This window comes from Oncorhynchus masou, chromosome 29 (assembly GCF_036934945.1).
Source record: "Oncorhynchus masou masou isolate Uvic2021 chromosome 29, UVic_Omas_1.1, whole genome shotgun sequence".
Classification (NCBI taxonomy): domain Eukaryota; kingdom Metazoa; phylum Chordata; class Actinopteri; order Salmoniformes; family Salmonidae; genus Oncorhynchus; species Oncorhynchus masou.
This window is the reverse complement of record NC_088240.1, coordinates 28481984-28509965: the sequence shown is the minus strand read 5'-3', so window position 1 is coordinate 28509965 and position 27982 is coordinate 28481984. Positions and strand designations below refer to the sequence as shown.

The 27982-nt window shown below is 40.8% G+C and overlaps 1 protein-coding gene across 5 annotated transcripts in view; it reads right to left on the bottom strand.

Moving 5' to 3' along the window:
• LOC135519287 (unconventional myosin-Ib-like) overlaps nucleotides 1-27982 on the bottom strand; it is a 139796-nt gene that overhangs the window by 55812 nt on the left and 56002 nt on the right. For all 5 annotated transcript variants that reach the window (XM_064944431.1, XM_064944433.1, XM_064944432.1 and 2 more), the window contains 3 exons: nucleotides 18778-18872; nucleotides 2516-2620; nucleotides 693-739 (listed from right to left, as the gene is read on the bottom strand). In XM_064944431.1, the coding sequence (XP_064800503.1) occupies nucleotides 693-739; nucleotides 2516-2620; nucleotides 18778-18872 (247 nt within the window). The remainder of the gene's footprint in view (nucleotides 1-692; nucleotides 740-2515; nucleotides 2621-18777; nucleotides 18873-27982) is intronic.

Below are 27982 nucleotides of genomic sequence, written 5' to 3'. Positions count from 1 at the left end.
TCAATACGGTCTCCACACCAGCCGACACCTGAGACACAAGCTGTTTTGCATGATGTGACGTAATGTAATCTTTAACTGTACAAAGCAGCACCGTACTGGTGCTTGTGCCATGTGGGAGTGGAATAAGTGGATATATTTAGTGCTTTAAGAGCCACCTCATTGTAGGAAAACATTACATGACACCAGAGGCAGTGGAGTTTCTGGAGAAAAGAGCAGTTTCCCAAACACTAAAGGGATCTTGGCAGGAGCCATCGGCAGACATCTGGAGATGGTTGCCAAAACAACGCTACGCTGACTTGGGCTTCATTTCTATCCTGGGCTGCCTCTATGCTGTAACTGTAACGGCTTGGTGTTAAGGCAGGGTCTGCAGAGAGAGCCAATTGCAAGCTCTACAGAGGGAGAGAATTAGGGAGGAACTAGGGGAGAAAGAGTGATACCAGAGAAATTGGAGAGAAAAAGAGATAAGAGAAAAAGGGTGAGGGTTTGTTTGCCTCTGGTGGGTGACGTCTAGATCAAAGGTCCACCTGTGTTTAATCTAAAGTACACACAGCTTCAATGGAGGAGACCATCACACACTGATTCCTATTGGAGGAGCAGACCACCAAACACTGATTCTTATTGGAGGAGCAGACCATAAAAGCACCTAGACTTCAGTGTTAGTGTCAGGAAAACAAAGAAAATAGGATACTTACAAATCGGGATGAGTTGTCATTTCTCATAGTTTTAGCATTCCCAAAAGCTGAAAATAAACATTTCAACATGAGTATCAGTCAGGTAGACAGGGCAACCAATATCAGTATATTATACATTTTGATAGTCTGTATTACTTCAAGTATGTGAAAAGTCATCAAGCATCACATTCTCTGCTAAATCATAAGCACTAACTAACACATACATACTGATGGCTTGGTTGTTGTTCTCTTCATGAAATCTACTTAACGCTGTCTGTGGAACCTGTAAAAGCTGATCCATTTATCTGTCAATCATGCAACCACTCGACTACCACAAAGCCTTTTGGTCTGATTTTATTTGACCTTTATTTAACCTTTATTTAACTCGGCAAGTCAGTAAAGAACAAATTCTTATTTACAATGACGGCCTAGAAACAGTGGGTTATAACTGCCTTGTTCAGGGGCAGAACAACATATTTTTACCTTGTTAGCTCAGGGATTTGATGAGCAACCTTTTGGTTACTAGTCCAACGCTCTAACCACTATGCTACCTGCCTCCCCTGATGATGCCTCACCAGTCCCATTATGTTATTGAGGGTCTGGGTTAAAACAAAGCTTGGAGGCTTTCAAAGCTTATGGCTCAAAATAGCAGTCTATCTACATTTAAGTCAGTAGTTCAGTGTGTGAACTGTGCACTACACATAGTACAAAATTATATGAAAATTACCAGAGAATATCAATTATAAGTTTGCAATATTTCATAGCTCAACACACATTTCAACACAATATCACCATTCAAGAAAAGACCCTGAACAAAGTACAAAATTGCACATTCAGTGCAGTCCTTTAAGCAGGCTAATATTTGTGGGAGCACCAACTGCAGTTGTACATTGTTAGTACTCTCTTCCTCTCTCCAAAATGCCACACTTTACACTAAACAGCCTTCGTGTGTCATTCAACAAAGCACAGTGGGGTTGTAAAGTATTTCAAATCAGCCGCTAGGCTGGCTTCATCACTCATGACCATTTCCTGTCTACAGACCCTCAATTAAAACACTGCTGTCTGTGCCAGCACAGAGGTATAGGGAGGGTTTTTTCTCCGAATGTAGTGGACTGAGGATTGGTGAAAAATGTAAATAGGGTGGGAGATTTTATAAAGTGTTGCATGTTGTGTCTAGTAGTAATTGGATGAAGAGTGGTTTGATGATTCATGTTAGGAAAACAAATATGGTACCCTCCAAAACAGATGTTTAACAAATGAACAGAGGCTGGTCACAAACGAACAGTGAATTGAATGTAAAGAAAATAATATGAAAAAGTGTATTGTCACATACAGGGTTTTACAGGGTAAGCCATAGTAGCATGGCGTCCCTGGAGCAAATTAGGGTTAAGTACCTTGCTCAAGGGCACAGACAGATTTTTCACTATCTTGGCTCTGGTATTCGAACCAGCAACCTTTCGGTTACCGGCCCAACGGGTCTCTTTCTCACACACTTCAAGCCTCTCTTAACAGGGATATCCATATAGCTTGAAGGCTTTTTGCCAACCATTACAACATGTGCGGCAGCTAGCCTAGTGGTTGTAATGGTTGGTGAAAGCATTCAAGCTATTTGGATATCTCTGTTAAGAGAGGCTTGACGTGTGAGAGAAAGAGACTGTCTTGAGGAAAAAAGCTAAACTGATTGTGTTAAAGTGGGTGTGTCCCTGATGCCTCAGCCATCTTAGCTGAGCCCCATCCCACTCTGAACCTGAAGCATGGGAGCCACTTCCACTCGCATATATAAGCACCTCCTATTCTGAACTTGCATGGGAAGAGCGAAAGGTGGGTCGGGTAAGAACACTCACCCTCCAGCACAGGATTGGACTGCAGCAGCTGCTCCTTCACCTTGTTCACCTCCTGGCCCTTCCCACACACCGCCGCCACATATGACATCACCAGCTTACTGGCCTCTGGAACAGGAACAGACAGGAAGACAGGGTTAAAGGTCATTCTCATCTAGATCTAGACAGGGCTGAGGCAAGAGCCCTGACACACCCAAACCTCCAAGTCGCAAATTACACCAACCCTAGCCAGCCCCTCCACACCCCAAAATCCCCCTTACACACCTGTCTCTGCAGGGGCCGCTACAGAGACAGATGTGTACCCACTCTGGGGTCCCTCTCCACTGTTCACACACTCCATAACAACCAACTCCATATTATATCAAAACAACTCAAAGAATAAAAGATAAACGACAAGATAAACCAACATTAGTTTAAGACAAAGGTCAGTCAATGCGAAAAATGTTAAGAACTTTGAATGGTTCTTCAAGTGCAGTCGCAAAACAATCAAGCGCTATGATGAAACTGGCTGAAATGAGGAACGCCACAGGAAGGAAGACCCAGAGTTACCGCTGCCACATAAATAATGGAGCCAGACAGGATGGCTTCTGTTTTATGGGCTACAAAGCAACTGTGCTATTTTGTTTGTTTTTTCACATTGTTTGTGACTTATTCGGTACATAAAGTTGCTGTCTCTTTATGACAGAAAAGAGCTTCAGAACAGTGATTACTCACCTCGAACTGGACAAAGATTTTTATTTAAAGAGTCCGCCGCAAAGGATATACTTCTTTCTGGATAACATTACCATCGGTTCTATTGGCCAACGTGCAATCACAGGAAAACAAACTCGATGGTCTACGGTTGAGACTATCCTACCAACGGGACATTAAAAACGGTAAGATCCTGTGTTTCATTGAGTCCTGGCTGAACGACGACACGGATAATATACAGCTGGCTGGTTTTTCTGTGTAATACCAGGACAGAGTAGCTACGTCTGGTAAGACGAGAGGCGGGTGTGTGTGTCTATTTGTCAGTAACAGCTGGCACGCAATGTCTAATGTTAAAGAAGTCTCAAGGTATTGCTAGTCTGAGGTACCTCATGATAAGCTATAGACCACACTACCAACCAAGAGAGTTCTCATCTATATTTTTCATAGCTGTCTATTTACCCTAACAAACTGATGCTGGCACTAAGATCGCACTCTACGAGCTGTATAAGGCCATAAGCAAACAAGAAAATGCTTATCCAGAAACACCGCTCCTAGTGGCCAGGGACTTTAATGCAGGCAAACTTAAATCAGTTTTACTTAAATTCTACCAGCATGTCACAAGCGCAAACAGAGAAGAAAAAAATTCTAAACCACCTTTACTCCACACACAGATACATACAAAGCTCTCCCTCCATTTGGCAAATCTGACCAGAACTCTATTCTCCTGATTCCTGCTTACAAGCAAAAACTAAAGCAGGAAGTACCAGTGACTCGCTCTTAATGTAAGTGGTCCGATGACACAGATTCTACGCTACAGGACTGTTCTGCTAGTACAGGCTGGAATATGTTCCGTGATTCATCCAATGGCATTGAGGAGTATACAACCTCAGTCACCTGGCTTCATCAATAAGTGCATTGAGGACATTGTCCCCATAGAGACTGTACGTACAAATCCCACCCAGAAGCCATGGATTACAGGCAAAAACAGCGCCAAGCAAAAGGCTAGAGTTGCCACTTTCAAGGAGTGGGACACTAATCCCGACAATTATAAGACATCCCACTATGCCCTCAGACAAACCATCAAACAGGCAAAGCGTCAATACAGGACTAAGATTAAATCCTACTACACCGGCTCTGATGTTTGTCAGATGTGTCTGGGCTTAACTATTATGGACTACAAAGGGAAGCACAGTCGCGTGCTGCCCAGTGACGCGAGACTACCAGACAAGCTAAGTAACTTTTAGGCAAGTAACACTGAAGCATGCATGAGAGCACCAGCTGTTCTGGACGACTGTGATCACGCTCTACACAGACGATGTGAACAAGACCTTTAAACAGGTCAACATTCACAAGGTCATTAAACCAGACGGATTACCAGGACATGTACTCGGAGCATGTGCTGACCAACTGGCAAGTGTCTACACTGACATTTTCAACCTCTTCTTGACCGAGTCTGTAATACTCACGTTTGAAGCAGACCACCATAGTCCCTGTGCCCAAAAACGCAAAGGTAACCTGCCGAAATGAAGTGCTTTAAAAGGCTGGTTAAGGCTCACATCAATACCATCATCCCGGAAACCCTAGACCCACTCCAATCCACAGATGACAGAATCTAAATCGCATTTCACACTTCTCTTTCCCACACTTCCCAACACCTATGTGAGAATGCTGTTCATTGACTACAGCTCAGTGTTCAACAACACAGTGCCCACAGAGCTCATCACTAAGCTAAGTACCCTGGGACTAAACACCTCCCTCTGCAACTGGATCCTGGACATCCTGACAGGCCTCCCCCAGGTGGTAAGGTTCGGCAACAACACATCTGCCACACTAATCCTCAACACTGGGGCCCTTCAGGGGTGCGTGCTTAGTCTCCTCCTGTACTCCCTGTTCACCCATGACTGCATGGCCCAGCACGACTCCAACACCATCATTAAGTTTGCTGACGACACAGAGGTAGACCTGATCACTGACACATACCTGTCAGTGGTCAAAGACATGTCAGTGTGGTTCTTGGACAACAACCTCTCCCTCAATGTGAGCAAGAATAGGCCTCCATTTACATTGATGGGGCTGAAGTGGAGCGGGTCGAGAGTTTCAAGTTCCTTGATGTCCACATCACCAACAAACGATCATAGGCAAAAACACACCAAGACAGTTGTGAAGAGGGCGCGACAACACCAGGAGACTGAAACGGTTTGGCATGGGTCCCCAGATACTCAAAAAGTTCTACAGCTGCACCGTGGAGACCATCCAGACCGGTTGCATCACTACCTGGTATGGCAACTTCTCAGGAATAGACCATAAGGCGCTACAGAGGGTAGAGTGTATGGCCCAATACATCACTGGGGCCTCGTTATTATGTAATTCTACTGTGTTACTTTTTTATTTTTACTTATTTTATTTAGTACATATTTTCATAATTCTATTTCTTGAACTGCACTGTTGGTTAAGGGCTTGTAAGTAAGCATTTCACGGTAAGGTCTATACCTTTTGTATACGATGCATGTGACAAATAAAATTTGATTTGTTTCAGAGTTCAAGTAACAGACATCACAATATCAACTGTTCTGAAGAGACTGCGTGAATCAAGCTTTCAAGGTTGAATTGCTGCAAAGAACCACTACTAAAGGACGTCAATAAGAAGCAGAGACTTGCATGGACCAAGAAACACAAGCAATGGACATTAACATTTTTGGTTATAACCGCCATGTCTTTGTGAGAGGCAGATTACATGAACATATCATTTCAGCATGTGTGGTTCCCACCATGAAGCATGGAGGAAGATGGTGTGATGGTGCTTTACTGGTGACAGGGATTTATTTAGAAATCAAGGCACACTTAATCAGCATGGCTACCACAGCATTCTTAAAGGTCCTCAATGATGTCACCATTGTCCTTGATTCTAAGCAATGTTGTGCTGCTATTTTTATTGACTTGGCCAAAGCTTTTGATACGGTAGACGATTAAATTCTTGTGGGCCAGCTGACGATTATTGGTGTCTCTGAGGGATCTTTGACCTGGTTTGCTAACTACCTCTCTCAAAGAGTGCAGTGTATAAAGTCAGAACATATGCTGTCTCAGCCACTGCCTTTCACCAAGAGTGTACCCGAAGTCTCGATCCTAGACCCCACGCTCTTCTCAATTTACAACAAAGCTCAGGCAGTAGGAAGCTCTCTCACCATTTATATGCAGGTGATAGTCTTATACGCAGCTGGCCCCTCCCAGGATTTTGTGTTAAAAGCTCTACAACACAGCTTTTAGTGTCCAACAAGCTTTCTCTGCCCTTAACCTTTTTCCGAACACCTCCAAAACAAAGGTCATGTGGTTTGTTAAGAAGAATGCCCCTCTCCCCACAGGTGTTATTACTACCTCTGAGGGTTTAGAGCTTGAGGTGGTCACCTCATACAAGTACTTGTGAGTATGGCTATACGGTACACTGTCCTTCTCTGAGCACATATCAAAGCTGCAGGCTTAAATCTAGACTTGGTTACCTCTTTCGTAATCGCTCCCCTTTCACCCCAGCTGCCAAACTAACCCCGACTCAGATGACCATCCTACCTATGCTAGATTACGGAGAAGTAATTTATAGATCGGCATGTAAGGGTGCTCTCGAGCGGCTAGATGGTCTTTACCATTCTGCCATCAGTTTTCCCACCAATGCTCCTTATAGGACACATCACTGCACTCCTCTGTAAACTGGTCATCTCTGTATACCCGTCAGAAGACCCACTGGTTGATGCTTATTTATAAAACCCTCTTAGGCCTCACTCCCCCCTATCTGAGATATCTACTGCAGCCCTCATCCTCCACATACAACCCCTGTTCTGCCAGTCACATTCTGTTGAAGGTCACCAAAGCACACACATCCTTGGGTCGCTCCTCTTTTCAGTTCGCTGCAGCTAGCGACTGGAACGATCTGCAACAAACACTCAAACTGGAGAGTTCAATCTCTTCATTCAAAGACTCAAATCATGGACACGTTAACTGACAGTTGTGGCTACTTTGCGTGATGTATTGTTGTTTCTACCTTCTTGCCTTTTGTGCTGTTGTCTGTGCTCAATAATGTGTGTACACTGTTTTGTGCTGCTTACCATGTGCTGCTGTCATGTGTTGCTACCATGTTGTTGTCATGCGTTGCTGTCATGCGTTGCTGCCATGCAGGGCTGTTTTAGACAACACACCACTATGTAGAGACCTATCTTGTCGTGATGTGTGTTTTCTTCAAGACGGTTGAAAAAGCATTCCTCATGAAGCTCGTTGAGAGAATGCCAAGAGTGGGCAAAGCTGTCATCAAGGCAAAGGGTGGCTATTTTGAAGAATCTGAAATACATTTATTTCTTTAAAACTTTTTTGGTTACTAAACTCAGCAAAAAAGGAAACATCCTCTCACTGTTAACAGCGTTTATTTTCTGCAAACTTAAAGTGTAAACATTTGTATGAACATAAGATTCAACAACTGACACAAACTGAACAAGTTCCACAGACATGTGACAAACAGAAATTGAATAATAAGGGGGGGTCAAAATCAAAAGTAATGTGTGGCCACCAGCTGTATTAAGCACTGCAGTGCATCTCCTCCTCGTGTACTGCACCAGATTTGCCAGTTCTTGCTGTAAGATGTCACCCCACTCTTCTACCAAGGCACGTGCAAGTTCCCAGACATTTCTGGGGCATGTATAGCCCTCACCCAACAGGTCTCAGACGTGCTCAATGGGACTGAGATCCGGGCTCTTCGCTGGCCATAGCAGGACACTGACATTCCTGTCTTGCAGGAAATCATGCACAGAACAAGCAGTATGGCTGGTGGCACTGTCATGCTGGAGGGTCATGTCAGGATGCGCCTGCAGGAAAGGTAACACATGAGGGAGGATGTCTTCCCTGAAACACACAGCGTTGAGATGGACTGCAATGACAACAAGCTCAGTTCGATGATGCTGTGACACCGCCCCAGACCATGATGGACCCTACACCTCCAAATCGATCCCGCTCCAGAGTACAGGCCTCGGTGTAACACTCATTCCTTCGACGATAAACGCAAATCTGACCATCACCCTTAGTGAGACAAAACCACGACTCAGTGAAAAGCACTTTTTGCCAGTCCTGTCTGGTGCTGCGATGGTGGGTTTGTGCCCATAGGCGACGTTGCTGCCGGTGATGTCTGGTGAGGACCTGCCTTACAACAGGGCGACAAGCTCTCAGTCCAGCCTCTCTCAGCCTATTGCGGACTGAGCACTGATGGAAGGATTGTGTTCCTGGTGTAACTCGGGCAGTTGTTGCCATCCTGTACCTGTCCCGCTGGTGTGATGTTCAGATGTACCAATTCTGTGTAGGTGTTGTTACACAAGATATGAAAACTTAGGACACTAAAGAGGCCTAACTGTGACCTTAATTGCCTACCATCTAAGCTGTAGGTGTCTTAAGGACCGTTCCACAGGTGCATGTTCAATAATTGTTTATGGGTCATTGAACAAGCATGGGAAACAGTGTTTAAACCCTTTACAATGAAGATCTGTGAAGTTATTTGGATTTTTACCTATTATCTTTGAAAGACAGGGTCCTGAAAAATGGACGTTTCTTTTTTTGCAGGGTTTACATGATTCCATTTGTGTTATTTCATAGTTTTGATGTCTTCACTATTATTCTACAATGTAGAAAATAGTTTTTAAAAAATCTAGAAAAACCCTTGAATGAGTAGGTGTCCAAACTTTTGGCTGGTACTGTATGAGAGCATGTACCCAGACCCAACGTTTTCAAAGACGGGGTTGGAATCTGTGTAACTTTATGAGTTTATGTGCATTGCTATGACTATGAAATGCTCCTGAATCAGCCTCTTCTCAGGACAGAAAGCATTATGGTTTGTAGTATCCGTGTAATGTTCAGTCCAGACTCCAGAACATCCCTATCCGATGAGATGACTGACGGTCTGCAGCTGACTGTGACCCAGAAAGCAAAAAGCCAGAGACAAAAGCAGAGAGATTTGACATCCCTTCGATATAGATAGTTAGGAAAGAGCGGGTAAGGGGAAAGCAGCACAAGAGTTGAAGGATCCTAGAAATAGAGTACAATAATTAAACAACATAGAGCCCTCCAACTCAACTCTGGACGTGGAAGCCAGTTCCACTGCTTTATTCATTGTTCCCCTCTAAGCAGGGACCCATTTAGACCTGGGACACCAGGTGGGTGCAATTAATTGTCAGGTAGAACCGAAAGCCAGCAAGCTCCGGACCTTGTAGGTTATTAAGGGTTGAATACCCCTTGACAGAGGATAGTATTGTTAGCAAACCTTACAGTGAGTAAGCCAACAGTCCGCTATAATCATGTTTTTCAATCTCAAAAGGAACAAAGTAAGATCAAAACGAGATTAGTTACAAATAAGAACACTTACAACCATCATGACGTTGAGGCACTCCCTAGATCATAAAGGTATTGTCTGACATACAGTTAGTGACTACTTTTGACTCACTCACACATATCAAATCTTTCATACAAACATAATGTTTACATGTTTTCCAAATGACAAAAGATTCAGCTGGTTTGAAAAGGAACTACTTGCTAGTGGGACTCTTCAACCATTAAAATCTGCAGAAATGTGTGTTTGAGGTCAGGTATGCAAGTTCAGATTTGCAGAAGTATTAAATTGATGACGCTCAGTATGCTCAGAAACAAATGCACTGAAACGCTCCTGTCAGGCACGGCACTCAAGGCAGTACGATAAATAAATTAGTCCTCCTCTGAAAAATGCCTTAAGTAAAAGACTACGTGATGACTCCGTAATGAATTGGACTGAATAGCATTAGGGTAACACTGTGACCCCAGTCACTCCAAACCCAGAGCCATTTTCATCAGCCTCATCTACCCCCTGTAAACCTACAAAAATTATGAGAGATTACCCCAAATACTAACTCATCTCATTGCCCTGGCTTTGCTGACTCATTTCCTGGATTGGGACTTTAAACCCATGAGTGGTTGGCACACATAAATTCCAGTATTTACTGTAGAACAACCCCCCCCCCTGACAAAAGGAGGACGAAAGACCCCAAAACAAATGGTGTGGTTGTAAATGTCCTGTACACTGATTGTAGAAAGTTACGTGGCTGCAGTTGACTTCATTAGACAAAAATGGTTTGTTTTGCATTTGAGGGAGAAAAGGAGTTAAATAAAACTCTGATCTCTGCCAGCACAGCATCATTGCTAAGGTGACCAATTAATGTTGTTGAACAATGTGACACCACTTGACTAACATTAATGTTCTGTATCAAAGTAATTAGGATGTTAACATTGGCCTTGCAGTGACAGATAATCCAAGGCCGTGTAATCAAAGCACCAGTTAACCACAGAATGGTTTCAGGGCTGTGGGATATCTGCTGGTCTAAACATAACATTTAAGTAGTTCTGTCTTTTCTTTAGTGGGATGATGGCCACTTGTAGAGAGTTTAATGGGAAGCAAATGGAGAGTCAACTGGATTGACAACATGTTCGTAATTCACCCAGTAGCCCACTTCACCTGGCAGGCACATGTACTGTAGTTTGACTCCAGCCTCCAGGACTCCAGATGAGAAGTGCCATGCCAGCAAAATGATTTGAATAATAGAATGGTTAGAACCTCTGAGAATTATATTATTCTATTAATTCAAACCCAAACGGATGGCACAAATGGGGCTTCTAACAGCGAAAAGATAATTGGTATGCTACTTGGTTTTATCATGTCAGATTCTCAAAGCCACATCACCCAGAGCACTGTACTATTGAATGAAAGTCCCTCTAAGTCTTGTGTTAATACACCGGCAATTAGAAACAGTTTGGTTAGAGAAGAATGAAACTTAGAAAAGAGGAACAGTACACCACAATGTTATGTGAAGTTGGCTTCTGATAGCTTTGGTAAGCGCTGTAACACAAAACCAAAGAAGAAAATGAATAGAAGCTTTCAATTTAACTGAGGTCAGAGGAAGGGACAGGGTGTGATGGTGATATCACATATTAGGGAGCATGGAGATTTTTTACAGTTAATCTTAGCCTATAGAACACTTTCCAAGATTATAACATAGGTTAATACAAGTTGACAGCACAACATGGCAAAACAGAAGAGGTATATTTAAAGAGTTGCCACCGTTTATATTGTTTTGTCTCACTTATATTTTATCGTCAGAGTTTGTTTTCATTAGTCAGTCGCTTTGTCTTTACACTATTGTTTTGCCATGCCCGCAAGTGCACGTGTGACTCGTTTCAGGAAACTAGGTATGTGTCACACGTCACTACTTCACAGGAGAGGTATTTGAACGTAAACATTTTTGGGGACAGAAATATCTTCTGGAACATGTGAACTTTCATGTGCATTAATAACAAACTTGTATTCCGTAAATACAAATAAAACGGTTAAATTACGAGCCTAGTTGGCATATCCACGAAACTTCCCACAAGCCATGATTGGCTGAGATAATTGATGGGCTGGACATGCCAGGTGATGAGTTCATATTTGTCTTTCATTTCGCACGCTTCTGTTTAAAACATGAGCTGCTCAGTATGTGTTGATAGTACTTTCTACCGCGCCGCTTTTGAAATGTATAACGTTTGCCATCGAGAACTACAAAAGTTGATACTTTTCAACAACATTGATACCCTGAATTTAGCAGGCGCTCTCGACAGATCAGTTGGAAAAATCTATTTGCTCATTTCTACACACGCCACGGTCTGTGTTTAACTTTTTATGGCTGCAGGGGCAGTATTGAGTATCTTGGATGAAAAGGTGCCCATTGTAAATGGCCAGCTCCTCAGTATCAGTTGCTAATATATGCATATTATTATTAGTATTGGTAGAAAACACTCTAAAGTTTCCAAAACTGTCAAAATATTGTCTGTGAGTTTAACAGAAGGCGAAACCCTGAGGAAAATCAAAACAGGAAGTGGCTTCTATTTGGAAAACTCCATGTTCCATAGCCTCCCTTTGCTGGATTTAAAGGGATGTGAACCAGATTCCTTTTCCTATCGCTTCCTCAAGGTGTCAACAGTCTTCAGACATAGTTTCTGGCTTTTATTTTGAAAAATGAGCCAGAACGATAACATTGCGTCAAGTGGTCACTTGAGTTTTGCTCGCGCAACAGAGTTTGGATAGGTATTGCTTTTCCCTCTCCTACTGTGAAAGACATTTGCGGTTGATATATTATCGATTCTATATTTTTTAAACAACCTGGGGAGTGATTATAAAAACGTTTGACATGTTTCTGTGGACATTATGGAAACTATTTGGAATTTGTCTGCGTTGTCGTGACCGCTCTTTCCTGTGGATTCCTGAACATAACGCGCCAAACAAATGGAGGTATTTTTGATATAAAAATAATATTTATGGAACAAAAGGAACATTTGTTGTGTAACTGGGAGTTTCATGAGTGAAAACATCCGAAGATCAAAGGTAAACAATTAATTTGATTGCTTTTCTGATTTTCGAGACCAAGCTACCTGATGCTAAGTGTACTTAATGTTTTATCGTGCGATCGATAAACTTACACAAACGCTTGGATTGCTTTCGCTGTAAAGCATAATTTCTAAATCTGACACAACAGGTGGATTAACAAAAGGCTAAGCTGTGTTTTCCTATATTGCACTTGTGATTTCATGAATATAAATATTTTTAGTAATATTCAGCAGTTGTTGATGATACTTATCCCGTTAGTGGGATTGCAGCCATAACAAGTTAACCGGCCAAACAACACAGGCCAAACAAGATGTAGCTACAAACAAAACAATGCTTCCAGTCTGCCATGAAGCATTCATCCATGTATAAGAGTCTAGCTCCATTTTCAGATATTATAAGTTAAAGAATGTTGTCAGAAAGTTGTTTTCATTGCAAGATAAAGTGTACTGTTAGCTAGCAAACATTAGCTTGCTGGCTCATTAGCTAGCATTACGTGTATGATCTGTGTAGTAATATTATTTGATTCAGAAATCAATTTGCTTTCTTAGTTATAGCCTAATTTTAGTGGAGTAAAACAATAAAATATAACTATTGTAAAATAGACAGTCCATGGAAATACAGGCCTAAGCGGTATAGTTTACTAGTTTGCTCCAATTGGGGGAGGGGTGGTAGGGTAATAAAGGAAATATAAAAGAAATTACACATATGTATATGTATTTACAGTTGAAGTCGGAAATTTACATACACCTGGCCAAATACATTTAAACTTTTTCACAATTCCTGACATTTAATCCTAGTAAAAATACCCTGTCTTAGGTCAGTTAGGATCACCACTTTATTTTAAGAATGTGAAAGGCCAGAAAATTAGTAGAGAATGATTTCTTTCAGCTTTTATTTATTTCATCACATTCCCAGTGGGTCAGAAGTTGACATACACTCAATTAGTATTTGGTAGCTTGCCTTCCACAAGCTTCCCACAATAAGTTGGTTGAATTTTGGCCCATTCCTCCTGACAGAGCTGGTGTAACTGAGTCAGGTTTGTAGGCATTCTTACTTACACACGCTTTTTCAGTTCTGCCCACATATTTTCTATAGGATTGAGGTCAGGGCTTTGTGATGGCCACTCCAATATGTTGACTTTGTTGTCCTTAAGCCATTTTGCCACAACTTTGGAAGTATGCTTTGGGTCATTGTCCATTTGGAAGAACCATTTGCGACCAAGCTTTAACTTCCTGACTGATGTCTTGAGATGTTGCTTCAATATATCCACATAATTTTCCTTTCCTCATGATACCATCTAGTTTGTGAAGTGCAACAGTCCCTCCTGCAGCAAAGCACCCCTACAACATGATGCTGCCACCCCCGTGCTTCACGGTTGGGATGGTGTCTCAGCCTCCAGTATTTATGCTGCAGTAGTTTATGTGTCGGGGGGCTGGGGACAGTTTGTTATATCTGGAGTACTTCTCCTGTCCAATTCGGTGTCCTGTGTGAATCTAAGTGTGCGTTCTCTAATTCTCTTTCTTTCTCTCTCTCGGAGGACCTGAGCCCTCGGACCATGCCCCAGGACTACCTGACATGATGACTCCTTGCTGTCCCCAGTCCACCTGGCCGTGCTGCTGCTCCAGTTTCAACTGTTCTACCTTATTATTATTCGACCATGCTGGTCATTTATGAACATTTGAACATCTTGGCCATGTTCTGTTATAATCTCTACCCGGCACAGCCAGAAGAGGACTGGCCACCCCACATAGCCTGGTTCCTCTCTAGGTTTCTTCCTAGGTTTTGGCCTTTCTAGGGAGTTTTTCCTAACCACCGTGCTTCTACACCTGCATTGCTTGCTGTTTGGGGTTTTAGGCTGGGTTTCTGTACAGCACTTTGAGATATCAGCTGATGTACGAAGGGCTATATAAATAAATTTGATTTGATTTGATCTTTTTCCCTCCAAACATAACGATGGTCATTATGGCCAAACAATTCTATTTTTGTTTCATCAGACTATAGGACATTTCCCCAAAAAAGTAAGTCTTTGTCCCCATGTGCAGTTGCAAACTGTAGACTGGCTTTTTATGGAGGTTTTGGAGCAGTGGCTTCTTCCTTGCTGAGCGGCCTTTTGGGTTGTCGATGTAAGACCCGTTTTACTGTGGATATAGATACTTCTGTACCTGATTCCTCCAGCATCTTCACAAGGTCATTTACTGTTGTTCTGGGATTGATTTGCACTTTTCACACCAAAGTACGTTCATCTCTAGGAGACAGAACACGTCTCCTTTCTGAGAGCTTTGATGGCTGCGTGGTCCCATGGTGTTTATACTTGCGTACTATTGTTTGTACAGATGAATGTGGAACATTCAGGCGTTTGGAAATTGCTCCCAAGGATGAACCAGTCTTGTGGAGGTCTACCATTTTTTTCTGAGGTCTTGGCTGATTTCTTTTGATTTTCCCATGATGTCAAGCAAAGAGGCACTGAATTTGAAGGTAGGCCTTGAAATACATCCACAGGTACACCTCCAATTGACTCAAAGGATGTCAAGTAGCCTATTAGAAGCTTCTAAATCCATGACATCGTTTTTTGGAATTTTACAAGCTGTTTTAAAGGCACAGTCAATTTAGTGTATGTAAACTTCTGACCCATTGGAATTGTGATACAGTAAATTAAAAGTGAAATAATCTGTCTGTAAACAATTGTTGGGAAAATTACTTGTGTCATACACAAAGTAGATGTCCTAACCGACTTGCCAAATCTATAGTTTGTTAACAAGAAATTTGGAGTGGTTGAAAAATGAGTTTTAATGACTCAAACCTAAGTGTATGTAAACTTCCGATTTCAACTGTATATGTGTATGTATTTATATGTGTGTGTGCATGTGTATATACACACACAAAAAAAAATATGGGGGGGTTGGAAGTGATGAAGACAATCCATCTGCAGCATTCGTGTGCCATTTTCTCAAAAGTGGGGTTACAAGTTTATCAACTTTCAAAGCGGAGTTACGTTCCCATTGTTCAACTGCAGTGTATGATACCATTTTCTAACTCAGGGTGTCTACTTTTATCAAATGTTTAAAAAAAACAATTTCAAATTTTGCTGCATAAGACCGAATCAAGACGGTTGGTCACATTTAACTTGCATCTGCCGTTTCAGGTACAAACCTGACTTAGGCTTTCCCTAAACAAATCCCAGTTTCAGGTCTGGTAGGCTGTAGGTTTATCTAACTCTGACAAAATCCTACTGCTCTTTAAAATGTTATTTGATATCCTCCTGTCCTTGTGGCTACTGCTGCCTGCCTGCATGCCCCCATCATTGAGTTTCCCTCAGCTACAAGTCTTAGTTCTACAGAATATAATAGAACAGGCATTCCCAAACTGGGGGACACAACATTTTCAAACTGTCCATTTAGTAAAGCCCACATCCATAGAGACACATACCAGATCTACTGATAGTACTGCTACTACCAGCAGTACTACACCTGTCGACAACACAAGTTGTTCTGCTTCTACGAGCACACTCAATGCTAGCATCAGTAATTCTGCATTTGTAGTTAGCCCAGCGAGCATGGACACTGACAGTTGTGAATCTGAAGCAGCCGAAGAGCTACTGCCCCCTACCCGGGAAAACACAGAACGTCGGACCATTGAAGTGGCGAAAATATTATTAGAACTACATTGATTTGGGGTTCACCCATATTGAAAGCAGTGCCTTTCCTCAGCCACAGTGTGTTATATGCAAAAATACTATCTCACAACCCGATGAAACCTTCACTCTTGTGCAGACATTTAAAAACAAAAATGGCAATTTGAAAAATTTGAGCAAGAATTAAAAATACTTTCGAGTAGTAAGACATGAATAAAAACAACACATACCATTAATAAGAAGGGGCTTGAAGCATCTTATATGGTGAGCTACCGAGTGGCTAGGACAGGCAATCCCCAAACTATTGTGGAGGACTTAATTCTTCTTGCTTCTGCGGATATGGCTGGGACAATGCTGGTTGAAAAGGCCCCCAAAACTATACTATGTCTCCATCAACAACAGTTTCACAATGCATCAGTGACATGGCAGGAGATATTTTGACACAATTACTGCTTCGCATACAATCCAGTGAATTCTATGCATTACAGCTGGATGAGTCAACATCTCCTAGCACAGCTCCTGGTACATGACCGTTACATTTATGGGGGGGGGGGGGGGGGGGGGGCATCCTCTTCTGCAAACCAGGACAACAGGAGAGGGTATTTTTTCTTTGTGACATCAAATGGACTTTGGTGGTCAAGATGTGTTGGTATCTGTACTGACGGCGCCAAGTCCATGACAGGGAGACATAGTAGAGTGGTAACGCGCGTGCAAGCAGTTGCTCCCACATGGGTACACTGCAGCATCCACCGAGAGGCTCTTGCTGCCAAGGGAATGTCTGACAGCTTGAAATAAGTTTTAGACACTACAGTGAAAATGGTTAACATTGTTAAAGCAAGGCCCCAGAACTCGTGTATTTTTTTAATTATGCAATGATATGGGCAGAGACCATGTAACGCTTTTACAACATACAGAAGTGCGCTGGTTATCAAGGGGCAAATTATTGACAATTTTTTCAATTGCGAGACGAGCTTAAAGTTTTTCACTGACCATGATTTTCACTCGTCTGACCGCCTGCATGATGACGAATTTCTCACACGATTGGCCTATCTGGGTGATGTTTTTTCTCGCTCGAATGATCTGGGTCTAGGATTACAGGGACTCTCCGCAACTATATTCAATGTGCGGGACAAAATTGAGGCTATGATTAAGAAGTTGTAGCTCTTCTCTTTCTGCATTAACAAGGGCGCCACACTGGTCTTTCCATTTGTATGATATCTTGTGTGCAAATGAACTCAAGCTTACAGTCAATGTCAAATCTGATACAGCAAAGCACCAGAGCGAGTTGGGTGCGCAATTACGCAGGTACTTTCCCAAAACGGATGACACAAACTGGATTTGTTATCCCTTTCATGCTCTGCCTCCAGTACACTTACCAATCAATATATGAACAAGAGAGCCTCAAAGCTGCAACAAGCATTTCTGTGAAAATGCAATTTAATCAAAAGCCACTGCCAGATTTCTGGATTGAGCTGTGCTCAGAGTATCCTGCCTTTGCAAATCGCGCTGTTAAGACACTGATGCCCTTTTCAACCACGTACCTTTGTGAGAGTGGATTCTTGGCCCTCACTAAATTCAGGCACAGACTGTGTGTAGAAAATGATTTAAGACAGACTCTCTCGAATACAACCCAACATTGCAGAGTTAAGACCATTATTTCAAGCACACCCTTCTCACAATTTTCTATGAACAAATAAAGTGTTATATGTAAGATGGTTAAATAAAGAGCAAAATTATTGATTATTATTATTATTTTTGCCCTGGTCTTATAAGAACTCTTTGTCACCTCCCAAAAACTAGAATTCTTATGTTTAAAAATATATTCTATAGTGTGTGTGGCAGGCTTACAATGATGGCAAAAAACAACATTTGAGAGTGCGCTGACCCTGGTGCTAGAGGGGGTACGCAGATGGAGGTTGACAGTTTGAGGGGGTACGAGACCATGAAAAGTTTGGAAACCACTGTTCTAGAACACTGCAAACAGAACACAGCCCTTATCTAGAAGTCTCAAGACCACTTAACCCCTGTGTTGTACATTCGAAAGAAGGGTTGATGTTATTTTGTAACAGTGTTACAATACAACAGTAGAATTGATGTACTGCAATGTTTTACTAATACGGTTGATTCCTCGCAAATGTGAGCTCATAAAATGTTAAGCCTATTGTTTGTAGGCTACCTTGTGTGCACAAGAAGCTGCTGAGGGGAGAACAGCTGATAATGGACGGAATAAAACAAAATGGATTGACATCAAACACCTGGAAATCATGTGTTTCATGTATTTGATACCATTCCACCGATTCCGTTCCAGTCATTAAAAAAAGCCCGTTCTCCCCAATTAAGGTGCCACCAACCTCCTGTGCTTGTGTTGTACATTTAAGAACCCTCAATAGTGTTGCTTGTAAGTGTTGTAAATGTTGATTACCCTCACAATGTTAACCCCTTATAGTGCATGTTTGATGACATTAATGTAAGTGTTAACTCCCAATTAAATGGTGGGCCTATTGCAATTGTTTGGTAGAGGACTTGTCTCACCAGTCTTTCCAGCTCCACTCTCTCCTGTGATGAGGATACACTGGTCTTTATCCTGGTCCCTCAGAGAACGGTAGGCCTCATCTGCCAGGGCATAGCTGGAACACACAACAAGCACATCCACATTGACATAGCTCCATAGCTCACTGGGTCCATCATTTCAGGGAAACTGTCCCAACTCATCCATAAATCTATCATTCAAGAAAAGTCAAAAGTCCCCGTCAAAAGTCGTCTGTTATTTCGACCAATTGATTGGTCGAAATTTTTAAACATGTATTTTTCCATATATAGACATAATCTATGTGTTTTAATAATCAACTATATATGCATTGAGCTTGTCTGATGCTTTAAGATCACTGTTTGATGAAATAAGACACAAATGACAGCTTAAGAGGGAGCCAGAGATCAAGATAATAAGAAAAAAATATAACCTGTCCCGACCATCCTCCTGGTCCTACTGGCATCCGCAGATTCTGCCATTACTCTCCTGAAGTTGCCGTTAATAGGCTATACGACAAGTCGGCAAACTTTCTCATGTGGAATGCCAATTTTTTTTACCTTTTCTGCGTGCCAGTTATGGTTTTCATATCCACATTCTTGTGGAACAGTTTAATTTAATTTACAATAACGCCTTCATATCTCAAAATCATTGCCATATGGTTAATAAAGATTATAACCAAATGAAAAAAAAAAAAGTAACTTCTATTGTCATTGGCAACTATGTAAAAATAGCCTATAAAGACAAAACATTTTAACATTAGTGTGCAGGTAGAAAATATCCTGATAAAAATAAATATCCTATAAGTCACACTGGCTATGCACGGCCTGTCTGCCACAAACTTCAAACATTATATCAACTACTAACTTGGTTCAGGCCAGAAGCACCTTGCAACATTGTATAAAATATATGCCAGTGTCAGGACAGACACAGCTTTAGACTATTTGCGCAAGGGACAATAAATAATCAGGTAGGCTTTTAATGATGTTTCCACTGGATCAGAGCAATACATGTTTCCCTTTCACACCGAGTGGTAATCGAAAGGGAGAGAGCTGAAAACATTTTAAAAATACGAATTATAGTCATCCTCAATGGACATAAAAAAAGACTGCTTGCCATTTGAGGTGAAGAAAACATGACTTTGAGAAGCTCCACAGAGCTTTAGTTAAGGCACATTAAGACAATCAGAAATACTCAGATCCCCAAATGGGCACATTCATATGCCGACATTTGCACACAGGCCTGATAGGCCTACTTCTATGGGTAATCAGATGCACGTCCTTACTCAACATTGACAGGAGCGCTCCAAAACAAAAGACAAGGATTAAATTGACAAAACTCGTAAATGGAATGAAATGGATCAAAACTTCTTCTCACAAGTGTAGCATAGTTGTGCGCTCGGCAAAATGTCCCCTCCTACAATGAGAACAGTAAAAGACTTGAATAATAATATATTAAAGGAATTAAGAGACATTACCGTAACCAAAACAAACATTGTAGTTGAGATACTACTGGTGATAGAGTATATGTAATGCGGAATTGATAGACACTATTCACACAATTAACTTAAGAAGCAATGAATGTTCAAAAATTGTAATCAGAGCGCATTCTGGAGAGAGATGTGCATTGTGCAGCCACAATCCCGTTAGTCTAAGACTGTACCATCCCTGTGGCTTCTGCAATGGATTAGTCTCGGCCTCCGCAATGAATCAGTTCACAGAGATGTGTGCGAATAAAACATTTGTCTTGTGTGCCAAAATTTTGTTAAAATAATTCTCCACACACACAGTAATCGGAAAGTATTCTGACACCTAGACTTTTACCGACATTATAGCATCGTTCTATAATGGATTTTTTTTAATGTCCTCAATCTACACATAATATCCCGTAATGACAAAGCAAAAGCATGCTTTTAGAAACGTAAATATCACATTTACATAAGTATTCAGACCCTTTATTCAGTACTTTGTTGAAGCAGTTTTGGCAGTGATTACAGCCTTGCGTCTTCTTGAGTATGACAGTAAAAGCTTGGCACACCTGTATTTGGGGAGTTTCTCCTGTTCTCTGCAGATCCTCTCAAGCTGACCAGTTGGATGGGGAGCGTTGCTGCACAGATATTTTCAGGTCTCTCCAGGGATGTTCGATTAGATTCAATTCCAGGCTCTGGCTGGGCCACTCAAGGATATTCAGAGACTTGTCCCGAAGCCACTACTGCATTGTCTTGGCTGTGTGCTTAGGGTCATGGTCCTGTTGGAAGGTGAACCGTTGCCCCCAGTCTGAGGTCCAGAGCACTTTGGAGCTGGTTTTCATAAAGGATCTCTGTACTTTTTGCTCCGTTCATCCTTCCCTCAATTCTGACTAGTCTCCCAGTCCCTGTCGCTGAAAAACATCCCCACAGCAAGATGCTGCCTCCACCATGTGTCACCACAGGGATTAGAGGTCGACCGATTAATCGGAATGGCCGATTAATTAGGGCCGATTTCACGTTTTCATAACAATCGGAAATCAGTATTTTTGGGCGATGATTTTCCAATTTTTTTAAAATTATCATTATTATTATTTATACATTTATTTAACTAGGCAAGTCAGTTAAGAACACATTCTTATTTTCAATGACGGACTAGGAACAGTGGGTTAACTGCCTTGTTCAGGGGCAGAACGACAGATATTCACATCGTCAGCTCGGGGGAATCCAATCTTGCAAACTTACAGTTAACTTGTCCAACGCAATAACGACCTGCCTCTCTATCGTTGCACTCCACAAGGAGACTGCCTGTTACACAAATGCAATAAGCCAAGTTAAGATTAATGCTAGCTAGCAACTTATCTTATAAAAACCAATCATAATCACTTGTTAACTACACATGGTTGATGATATTACTAGATATTATCTAACTTGTCCTGCATTGCATATAATCTGACTGAGCACACAAGTATCTGACTGAGCAGTGGTAGGCAGAAGCAGGTGCGTAAACATTAATTCAAACAGCACTGTTGTGCGTTTTGCCAGCAGCTGTTTGTTGTGCGTCAAGCATTGCGCTGTTTATGACTTCAAGCCTGTCAACTCCCGAGACGAGGCTGGTGTAACCGAAGTGAAATGGCTAGCTAGTTAGCGCGCGCAAACTCGGGGGACAGAATCTATACTGTTACACTGGCAATACTAAAGTGCCTATAAAAACATCCAATAGTCAAAGGTTAATGAAATACCAATGGTAGAGAGGGAAATAGTCCTATAATTCCTATAATAACTACAACTTAAAACTTCTTACCTGGGAATATTGAAGACTCATGTTAAAAGGAACCACCAGCTTTCATATGTTCTGAGCAAGGAACTGAAACGTTAGCACATATTGCACTTTTACTTTCTTCAACACTTTGTTTTTGCATTATATAAACCAAATTGAACATGTTTCATTATTTACTTGAGGCTAAATTGATTTTATTGATGTATTATATTAAGTTAAAATAAGTGTTCATTCAGTATTGTTGTAATTGTCATTATTACAAATTTAAATAAAAAAAAAAAATAAAAAAAAAATCGCCAGGTTAAATAGGTATCGGCTTTCTCGGTCCTCCAATAAATCGGTATCGGCGTTGAAAAATCATAATCGGTCAACCTCTAATAGGGATGGTGCCATGTTTCCTCCAGACGTGGCTCTTGGCATTCAGCTTTATGAATAGCTTCTTCCATTTATGAATGATGGAAGCCACAGTGTTCTTGGGGACCTTCATTGCTGCAGAAATGTTGTTTTGGTACTCTTATCCAAATCTGTGACAACACAATCCTGTCTCGGAGCTCTACGGACAATTCCTTTGAATTATTGGCTTGGTTTTTGCTCTGACATGCACTGTCAGCTGTGCGATCTTATATTGACAGGTGTGTGCCTTTCCAAATCATGTCCAATCAATTACATTTACCAATTTTACCACAGGTTGATTCCAAACATCAGCATTGACGTCATCTGAGCATGAATGTAGGTTTGTTGTTGAACACTGACAGATAACTGAACGAGAGACCTCAGTTTATTATTTTTGTGAAGCTGACAGTGTTTTTGTAAATCTTGTTTTTATATACTTAGATTTTATTTTGGATCCTGCGGCTCTGACACATTTATGAAATTGCTTATTCCAGTTACTAATAAGCACGCACCCGTTAAGAAAATTACAAACTATTCAATCCCATTGGATTGATGAGGAATTTAAAAATTGTATGGTTGAGAAGGATGACACTAAAGGTAATGCAAATATGTCTTGCAGCCCAACTGACTGGCAAAGTTAAGTCAAGCAAGTTAAGAAATCAAGTGACTAAAATAAATAAAAATAAACTATACAATGAAAAATGTTATAAAGAAGGATTGTAAAATGCTTTGGAGCACCTTAAATGACATTTTGGGGGAAAAAACAAACTCGGCTCCATCATTTTTTGAATCAGATGGCTCATTCATCACAAAACACACTGATATTGCCAACTACTTGAATTCCTTTTTCATTGGTAAGATAAGCAAGCATGGGTATGAGCAACGAACGCTGACACGACATGGTTTTCCATTTCTTTTTTTTTTAATTTTAGTAAATACTTTAACACATTTTTGGTTAAGGGCGTGTAACTAAGTGTTCCACTGTAAGGTCTACTACACTTGTTATATTCAGTGCATGTGACAAAATTTGATTCGATTTTTTTTACTTTATTTGATATATCTGACCAAATTATGAAAGACAAGAATTGCTCTTTTGAATTTCGCAAAGTCAGTGTGAAAGAGGCGAAAAAATGATTGTTGTCTATCAACAATGACAAGCCACCGGGGTCTGACAATCTGTATGGATAATTACTGAGGATAATAGTGGACGATACTGCCACATCTTCAATTTAAGCCTACTAGAAAGTGTGTGCCCTCAGGCCTGGAGGGAAGCAAAATTCATTCTGCTACCCAAAATAGTAAAGCCCCCTTTACTTGCTCAAATAGCAGACCAATCAGCCTGTTACCAACCCTTAACCTGTTGCGTCGCGCAATCCCGGATCCGGGATTCTATTTATAGCCTCAAGCTCATTAGCATAACGCAACGTTAACTATTCATGAAAATCGCAAATGAAATGAAATAAATATATTTGTTCTCAAGCTTAGACTTTTGTTAACAACACTGTCATCTCAGATTTTCAAAATATGCTTTTCAACCATAGCTAAACATGCATTTGTGTAAGAGTATTGATAGCTAACATAGCTATAAGCCTAGAATTCAGCCAGCAACATTTTCACAAAAACAAGAAAATCATTCAAATAAAATCATTTACCTTTGAAGAACTTCAGATGTTTTCAATGAGGAGACTCTCAGTTACATAGCAAATGTTCAGTTTTTCAAAAAAATATTATTTGTGTAGGACAAATCGCTCCGTTTTGTTCACGTTTGGCTATGAAAAAAACCTGTATCCAGTTATAGCCTCAAGCTCATTAGCATAACGTAACGTTAACGATTTCTGAAAATCGCAAATAAAATGAAAATAATGCGCCTGCTCTCAAGCTTAGCCTTTTCTTAACAACACTGTCATCTCAGATTTTCAAAATATAGCAATTCACTAATTTATGTAAGAGTATGCTAAGCTAGCTTAGCATTTTGAGTAGCATTTAGCACGCAACATTTTCACAAAAACCAGATAACCAAATAAATAAAATAATTTACCTTTGAAGAGCTTCGGATGTTTTCAATGAGGAGACTCTCAGTTACATAGCAAATGTTCAGTTTTTCCTGAAAGAATCTTTGTGTAGGAGAAATCACTCCGTTTTGTACATCACATTTGGCTACCGAAACGAACCGAAAATTCAGTCACCAACAACGTCAAACTTTTTCCGAATTAACTCCATAATATCGACCGAAACATGGCAAACGTTGTTTGGAATCAATCCTCAAGGTGTTTTTTCACATATCTCTTCATTGATATATCGTTCGTGGAAGCCTGCTTTCTTCTCTGAATTCCATGGAAAAATACTTGCAGCTGAGGTTTGCGCACCAATTTCGGCGCAGGACACCGTATAACTTGTAATATCATTACATTTATGATGAGTATTTCTGTTGAATGATGTGGCTATGCAAAATCACTGGATGTTTTTGGAACTAGTGAATGTAACGCACCAATGTAAAAGTTCATATTTATCAAAATATGAGTTAACAAAACATACATGTATTGTGTAACATGAAGTCCTATGAGTGTCATCTGATGAAGACCAAATTTTCTCTATTAATTGTATTTGGGACAAATCATTCACTAAACCGAAATAAATCATGTGGAAATTGAGTAAGTTGAGGTGACCAAACTGCTTGGAGTAACCCTGGATTGTAAACTGTCATGGTCAAAACATATTGATACAACAGTAGCTAAGATGTGGAGAAGTCTGTCCACCTTATGGAACAAGGACTGAAGAGACACACAAAAAGGTACAGACATATGCATTGTGATATTGTTGTATACTAGTATTAAACATTTTGTATTGGAGATATGTAGTGGTATGTAGTATATGTAGATATCTATATGGAGATATGTCGTATATTATATGATGTACTGTTTATTATGTCATGTAAGTGCTTTAATATGTTTGGACCCCAGGAAGAGTAGCTGTCGCCTTGGCATCAGCTAATGGGGATCCCTAATAAATACAATCAATGTGTGGAAACATCAAGGATGATCAATGGAAACAGGATGTACTGGAGCTCAATTTCGAGTCTCAAGGCAAAGGGTGAACCTATGTTTTTTTTGTTTTTACCTTTATTTAACTAAGCAAGCCAGTTAAAAACACATTCTTACTTACAATGATGGCCTGGGAACAATGGGTAAACTACCTTGTTCAGGGGCAGAATGACAGATTGTTACCTTGTCAGCTCGGGGATTTGATCTAGCAACCTTTCAGTTACTGGCCCAATGCTCTAACCACTTGGCTACCTGCCGCCCCTAAACTAGGCTACCTGCCGCCCCTATATGCAAATAAGTTAATGTTCTTTCTTTTTAACATTATCAAAAATGTCCAAAAACCTGTTTTCACTTCTTCATTATGGGGTATTGAGTGTAGAATTGCTTAGGATTTTTTAAATGAATTGTAGGATAAGGTGGGAAAGGATCTGAATACTTTCTGAATACACTGTATATATTTGCTACTGCTCGACCCCCCCAAAAAATCTTGTTCGACCAACAGCCTATCAACCAAACAATCGACCAGTCAAATAATTGAGGTCAATAGAGATATATTGAGTTGATATAGGGATAATAGGGCAGACAGTAAATATTTAGATGACTGACAAACTGTTGGGCCAGGCCGTATACCTACTAACCAATAGTGCTGAGCGATTAGTGCTTGAGGCTGGTTCGGTTTGGGTTAGATTATAATCACAGTTTTAGATTGATAATTTACTTAAACATTAAATACACTATGCGGATTGAATGCTGTAACTACACAGAATCAAACAGTCCCATGATAGTAGTGACTGCCCATTTCTGCTTATAACTTATTAACCATTAATTTATTCACATTACTTTAATAAAATTTCAGTTGTAGTCTATAATACATATGTTTTATTTGATGACTATTATTTCATTCCAAGTCATCATCTCATGACTATAGAGCTGCTGACTATAGAGCTGCTGCCTATGCTGTCTGACAAAAATCACTATTTTAGTAGTTCTTCAAAGTATATAAGGCATACTTTTATGACTGCTGAATGCCAACTATCAATCATGTATTTTCAGGTGCAGATCCCTACCGAAGCTACTGCTCTCCATCCCTCAATCATGCATTCTTCTGTCTCTTTTCGTAGCAGGAGTAAAAGAAACACCGACTGGACAAGTAGGCAATGATTTATGGTCATTGTCATTAATCACCTAGTTTTCTGCGCTAAACTATGTGGAATATTGGCCTGTTGGAAAATACGACTCCTAACTAAAATCGCACAGGTTGGGCTTGATCTGATTTATCTCCAGAGAAATTGCAATTCAAATAATTGAACCGATGTTGGTCAATTAGTTGTTACAAAACAAAAATATAAAACAAAATGTCAGTTAATCGCTCAGCACTACTAATCACTGTCACGTTGCATCCTAGATCTAGGTCTGAATCTAGGTCGCATCGGCGGAACAATCAGATTTGTTTGGGCTCCCGAGTGGCGTAGCGGTCTAAGGCACTGCATCTCTGTCACTGCAGAGGCGTCACTGCAGTCCCTGGTTCTAATCCGCATCACATCCGGCTGTGATTGCCCATAGGGCAGCACACAATTGGCCCAGTGTTGTCTGGGTTTGGCTGTCATTGTAAATAAGAATTTGTTCTTAACTGATTTGCTCAGTTAAATAAAGGTTAAATAAATAAAAAATGATAATCATCATCATGTGGATGCATTGGTTCACTTTGCTGTGGTATTAGCACGGTTATATTGACCTGGTTGCATTTAGCCAATTTGCTGTGCTTTGTTAGCAGTGTCCAACTGATAACAATGCATTTCCAGCAGGATCAACTAGACTAAACTGATTGAAAAACAAAGATCTTCTGTGAGTGAAATGCTGGATGCTTTGATCTGAAGCCAGTGGCAAGTGTGTGGAAAATGGATAAGGCGCCAAGCATGACATTTTGATTATCTTTGTTTAATGAGAGCAATCTTATTGAGCAGACAAAGTTGAGTGGAAATCAGTCACAGCTGCAAGCTTCCATTGAGAGGCAATGAAACTTGAACGACGCATTAGCATTAGCATAACTGATATTACCGTAACTATCAAAAACAAGTGAATGGTGGTCAAAATAAATAGAGGTAAAATGAACCCCAGCCATACATTCCTGGATGTTTACACAATGGGAAAGTGAGACAGTATAGCAGACTAACTGGATTCCCCTCAACAATGCTGGGATTGTCATTGTCCTGCTCTGATGGTTAAATATCAAGTGTGTGTGTGTGTGTGTGTGTGTGTGTGTGTGTGTGTGTGTGTGTGTGTGTGTGTGTGTGTGTGTGTGTGTGTGTGTGTGTGTGTGTGTGTGTGTGTGTGTGTGTGTGTGTGTGTGTGTATAGGGGGGGGGGGGGGTGGAGGCATTTAGAGCTGGCAAAGCCTGCATAACTGTACAGCTTTGAGGATGGCTGACTGGGTGTTGCAGGAAAAACTAAAGTGGGCGTGGCTGAAGTGCAAACCGATATTCAATTTTTTTTATTGGTTTAAATTAGGTTTAGGGTTATGGGTTTGGTTAA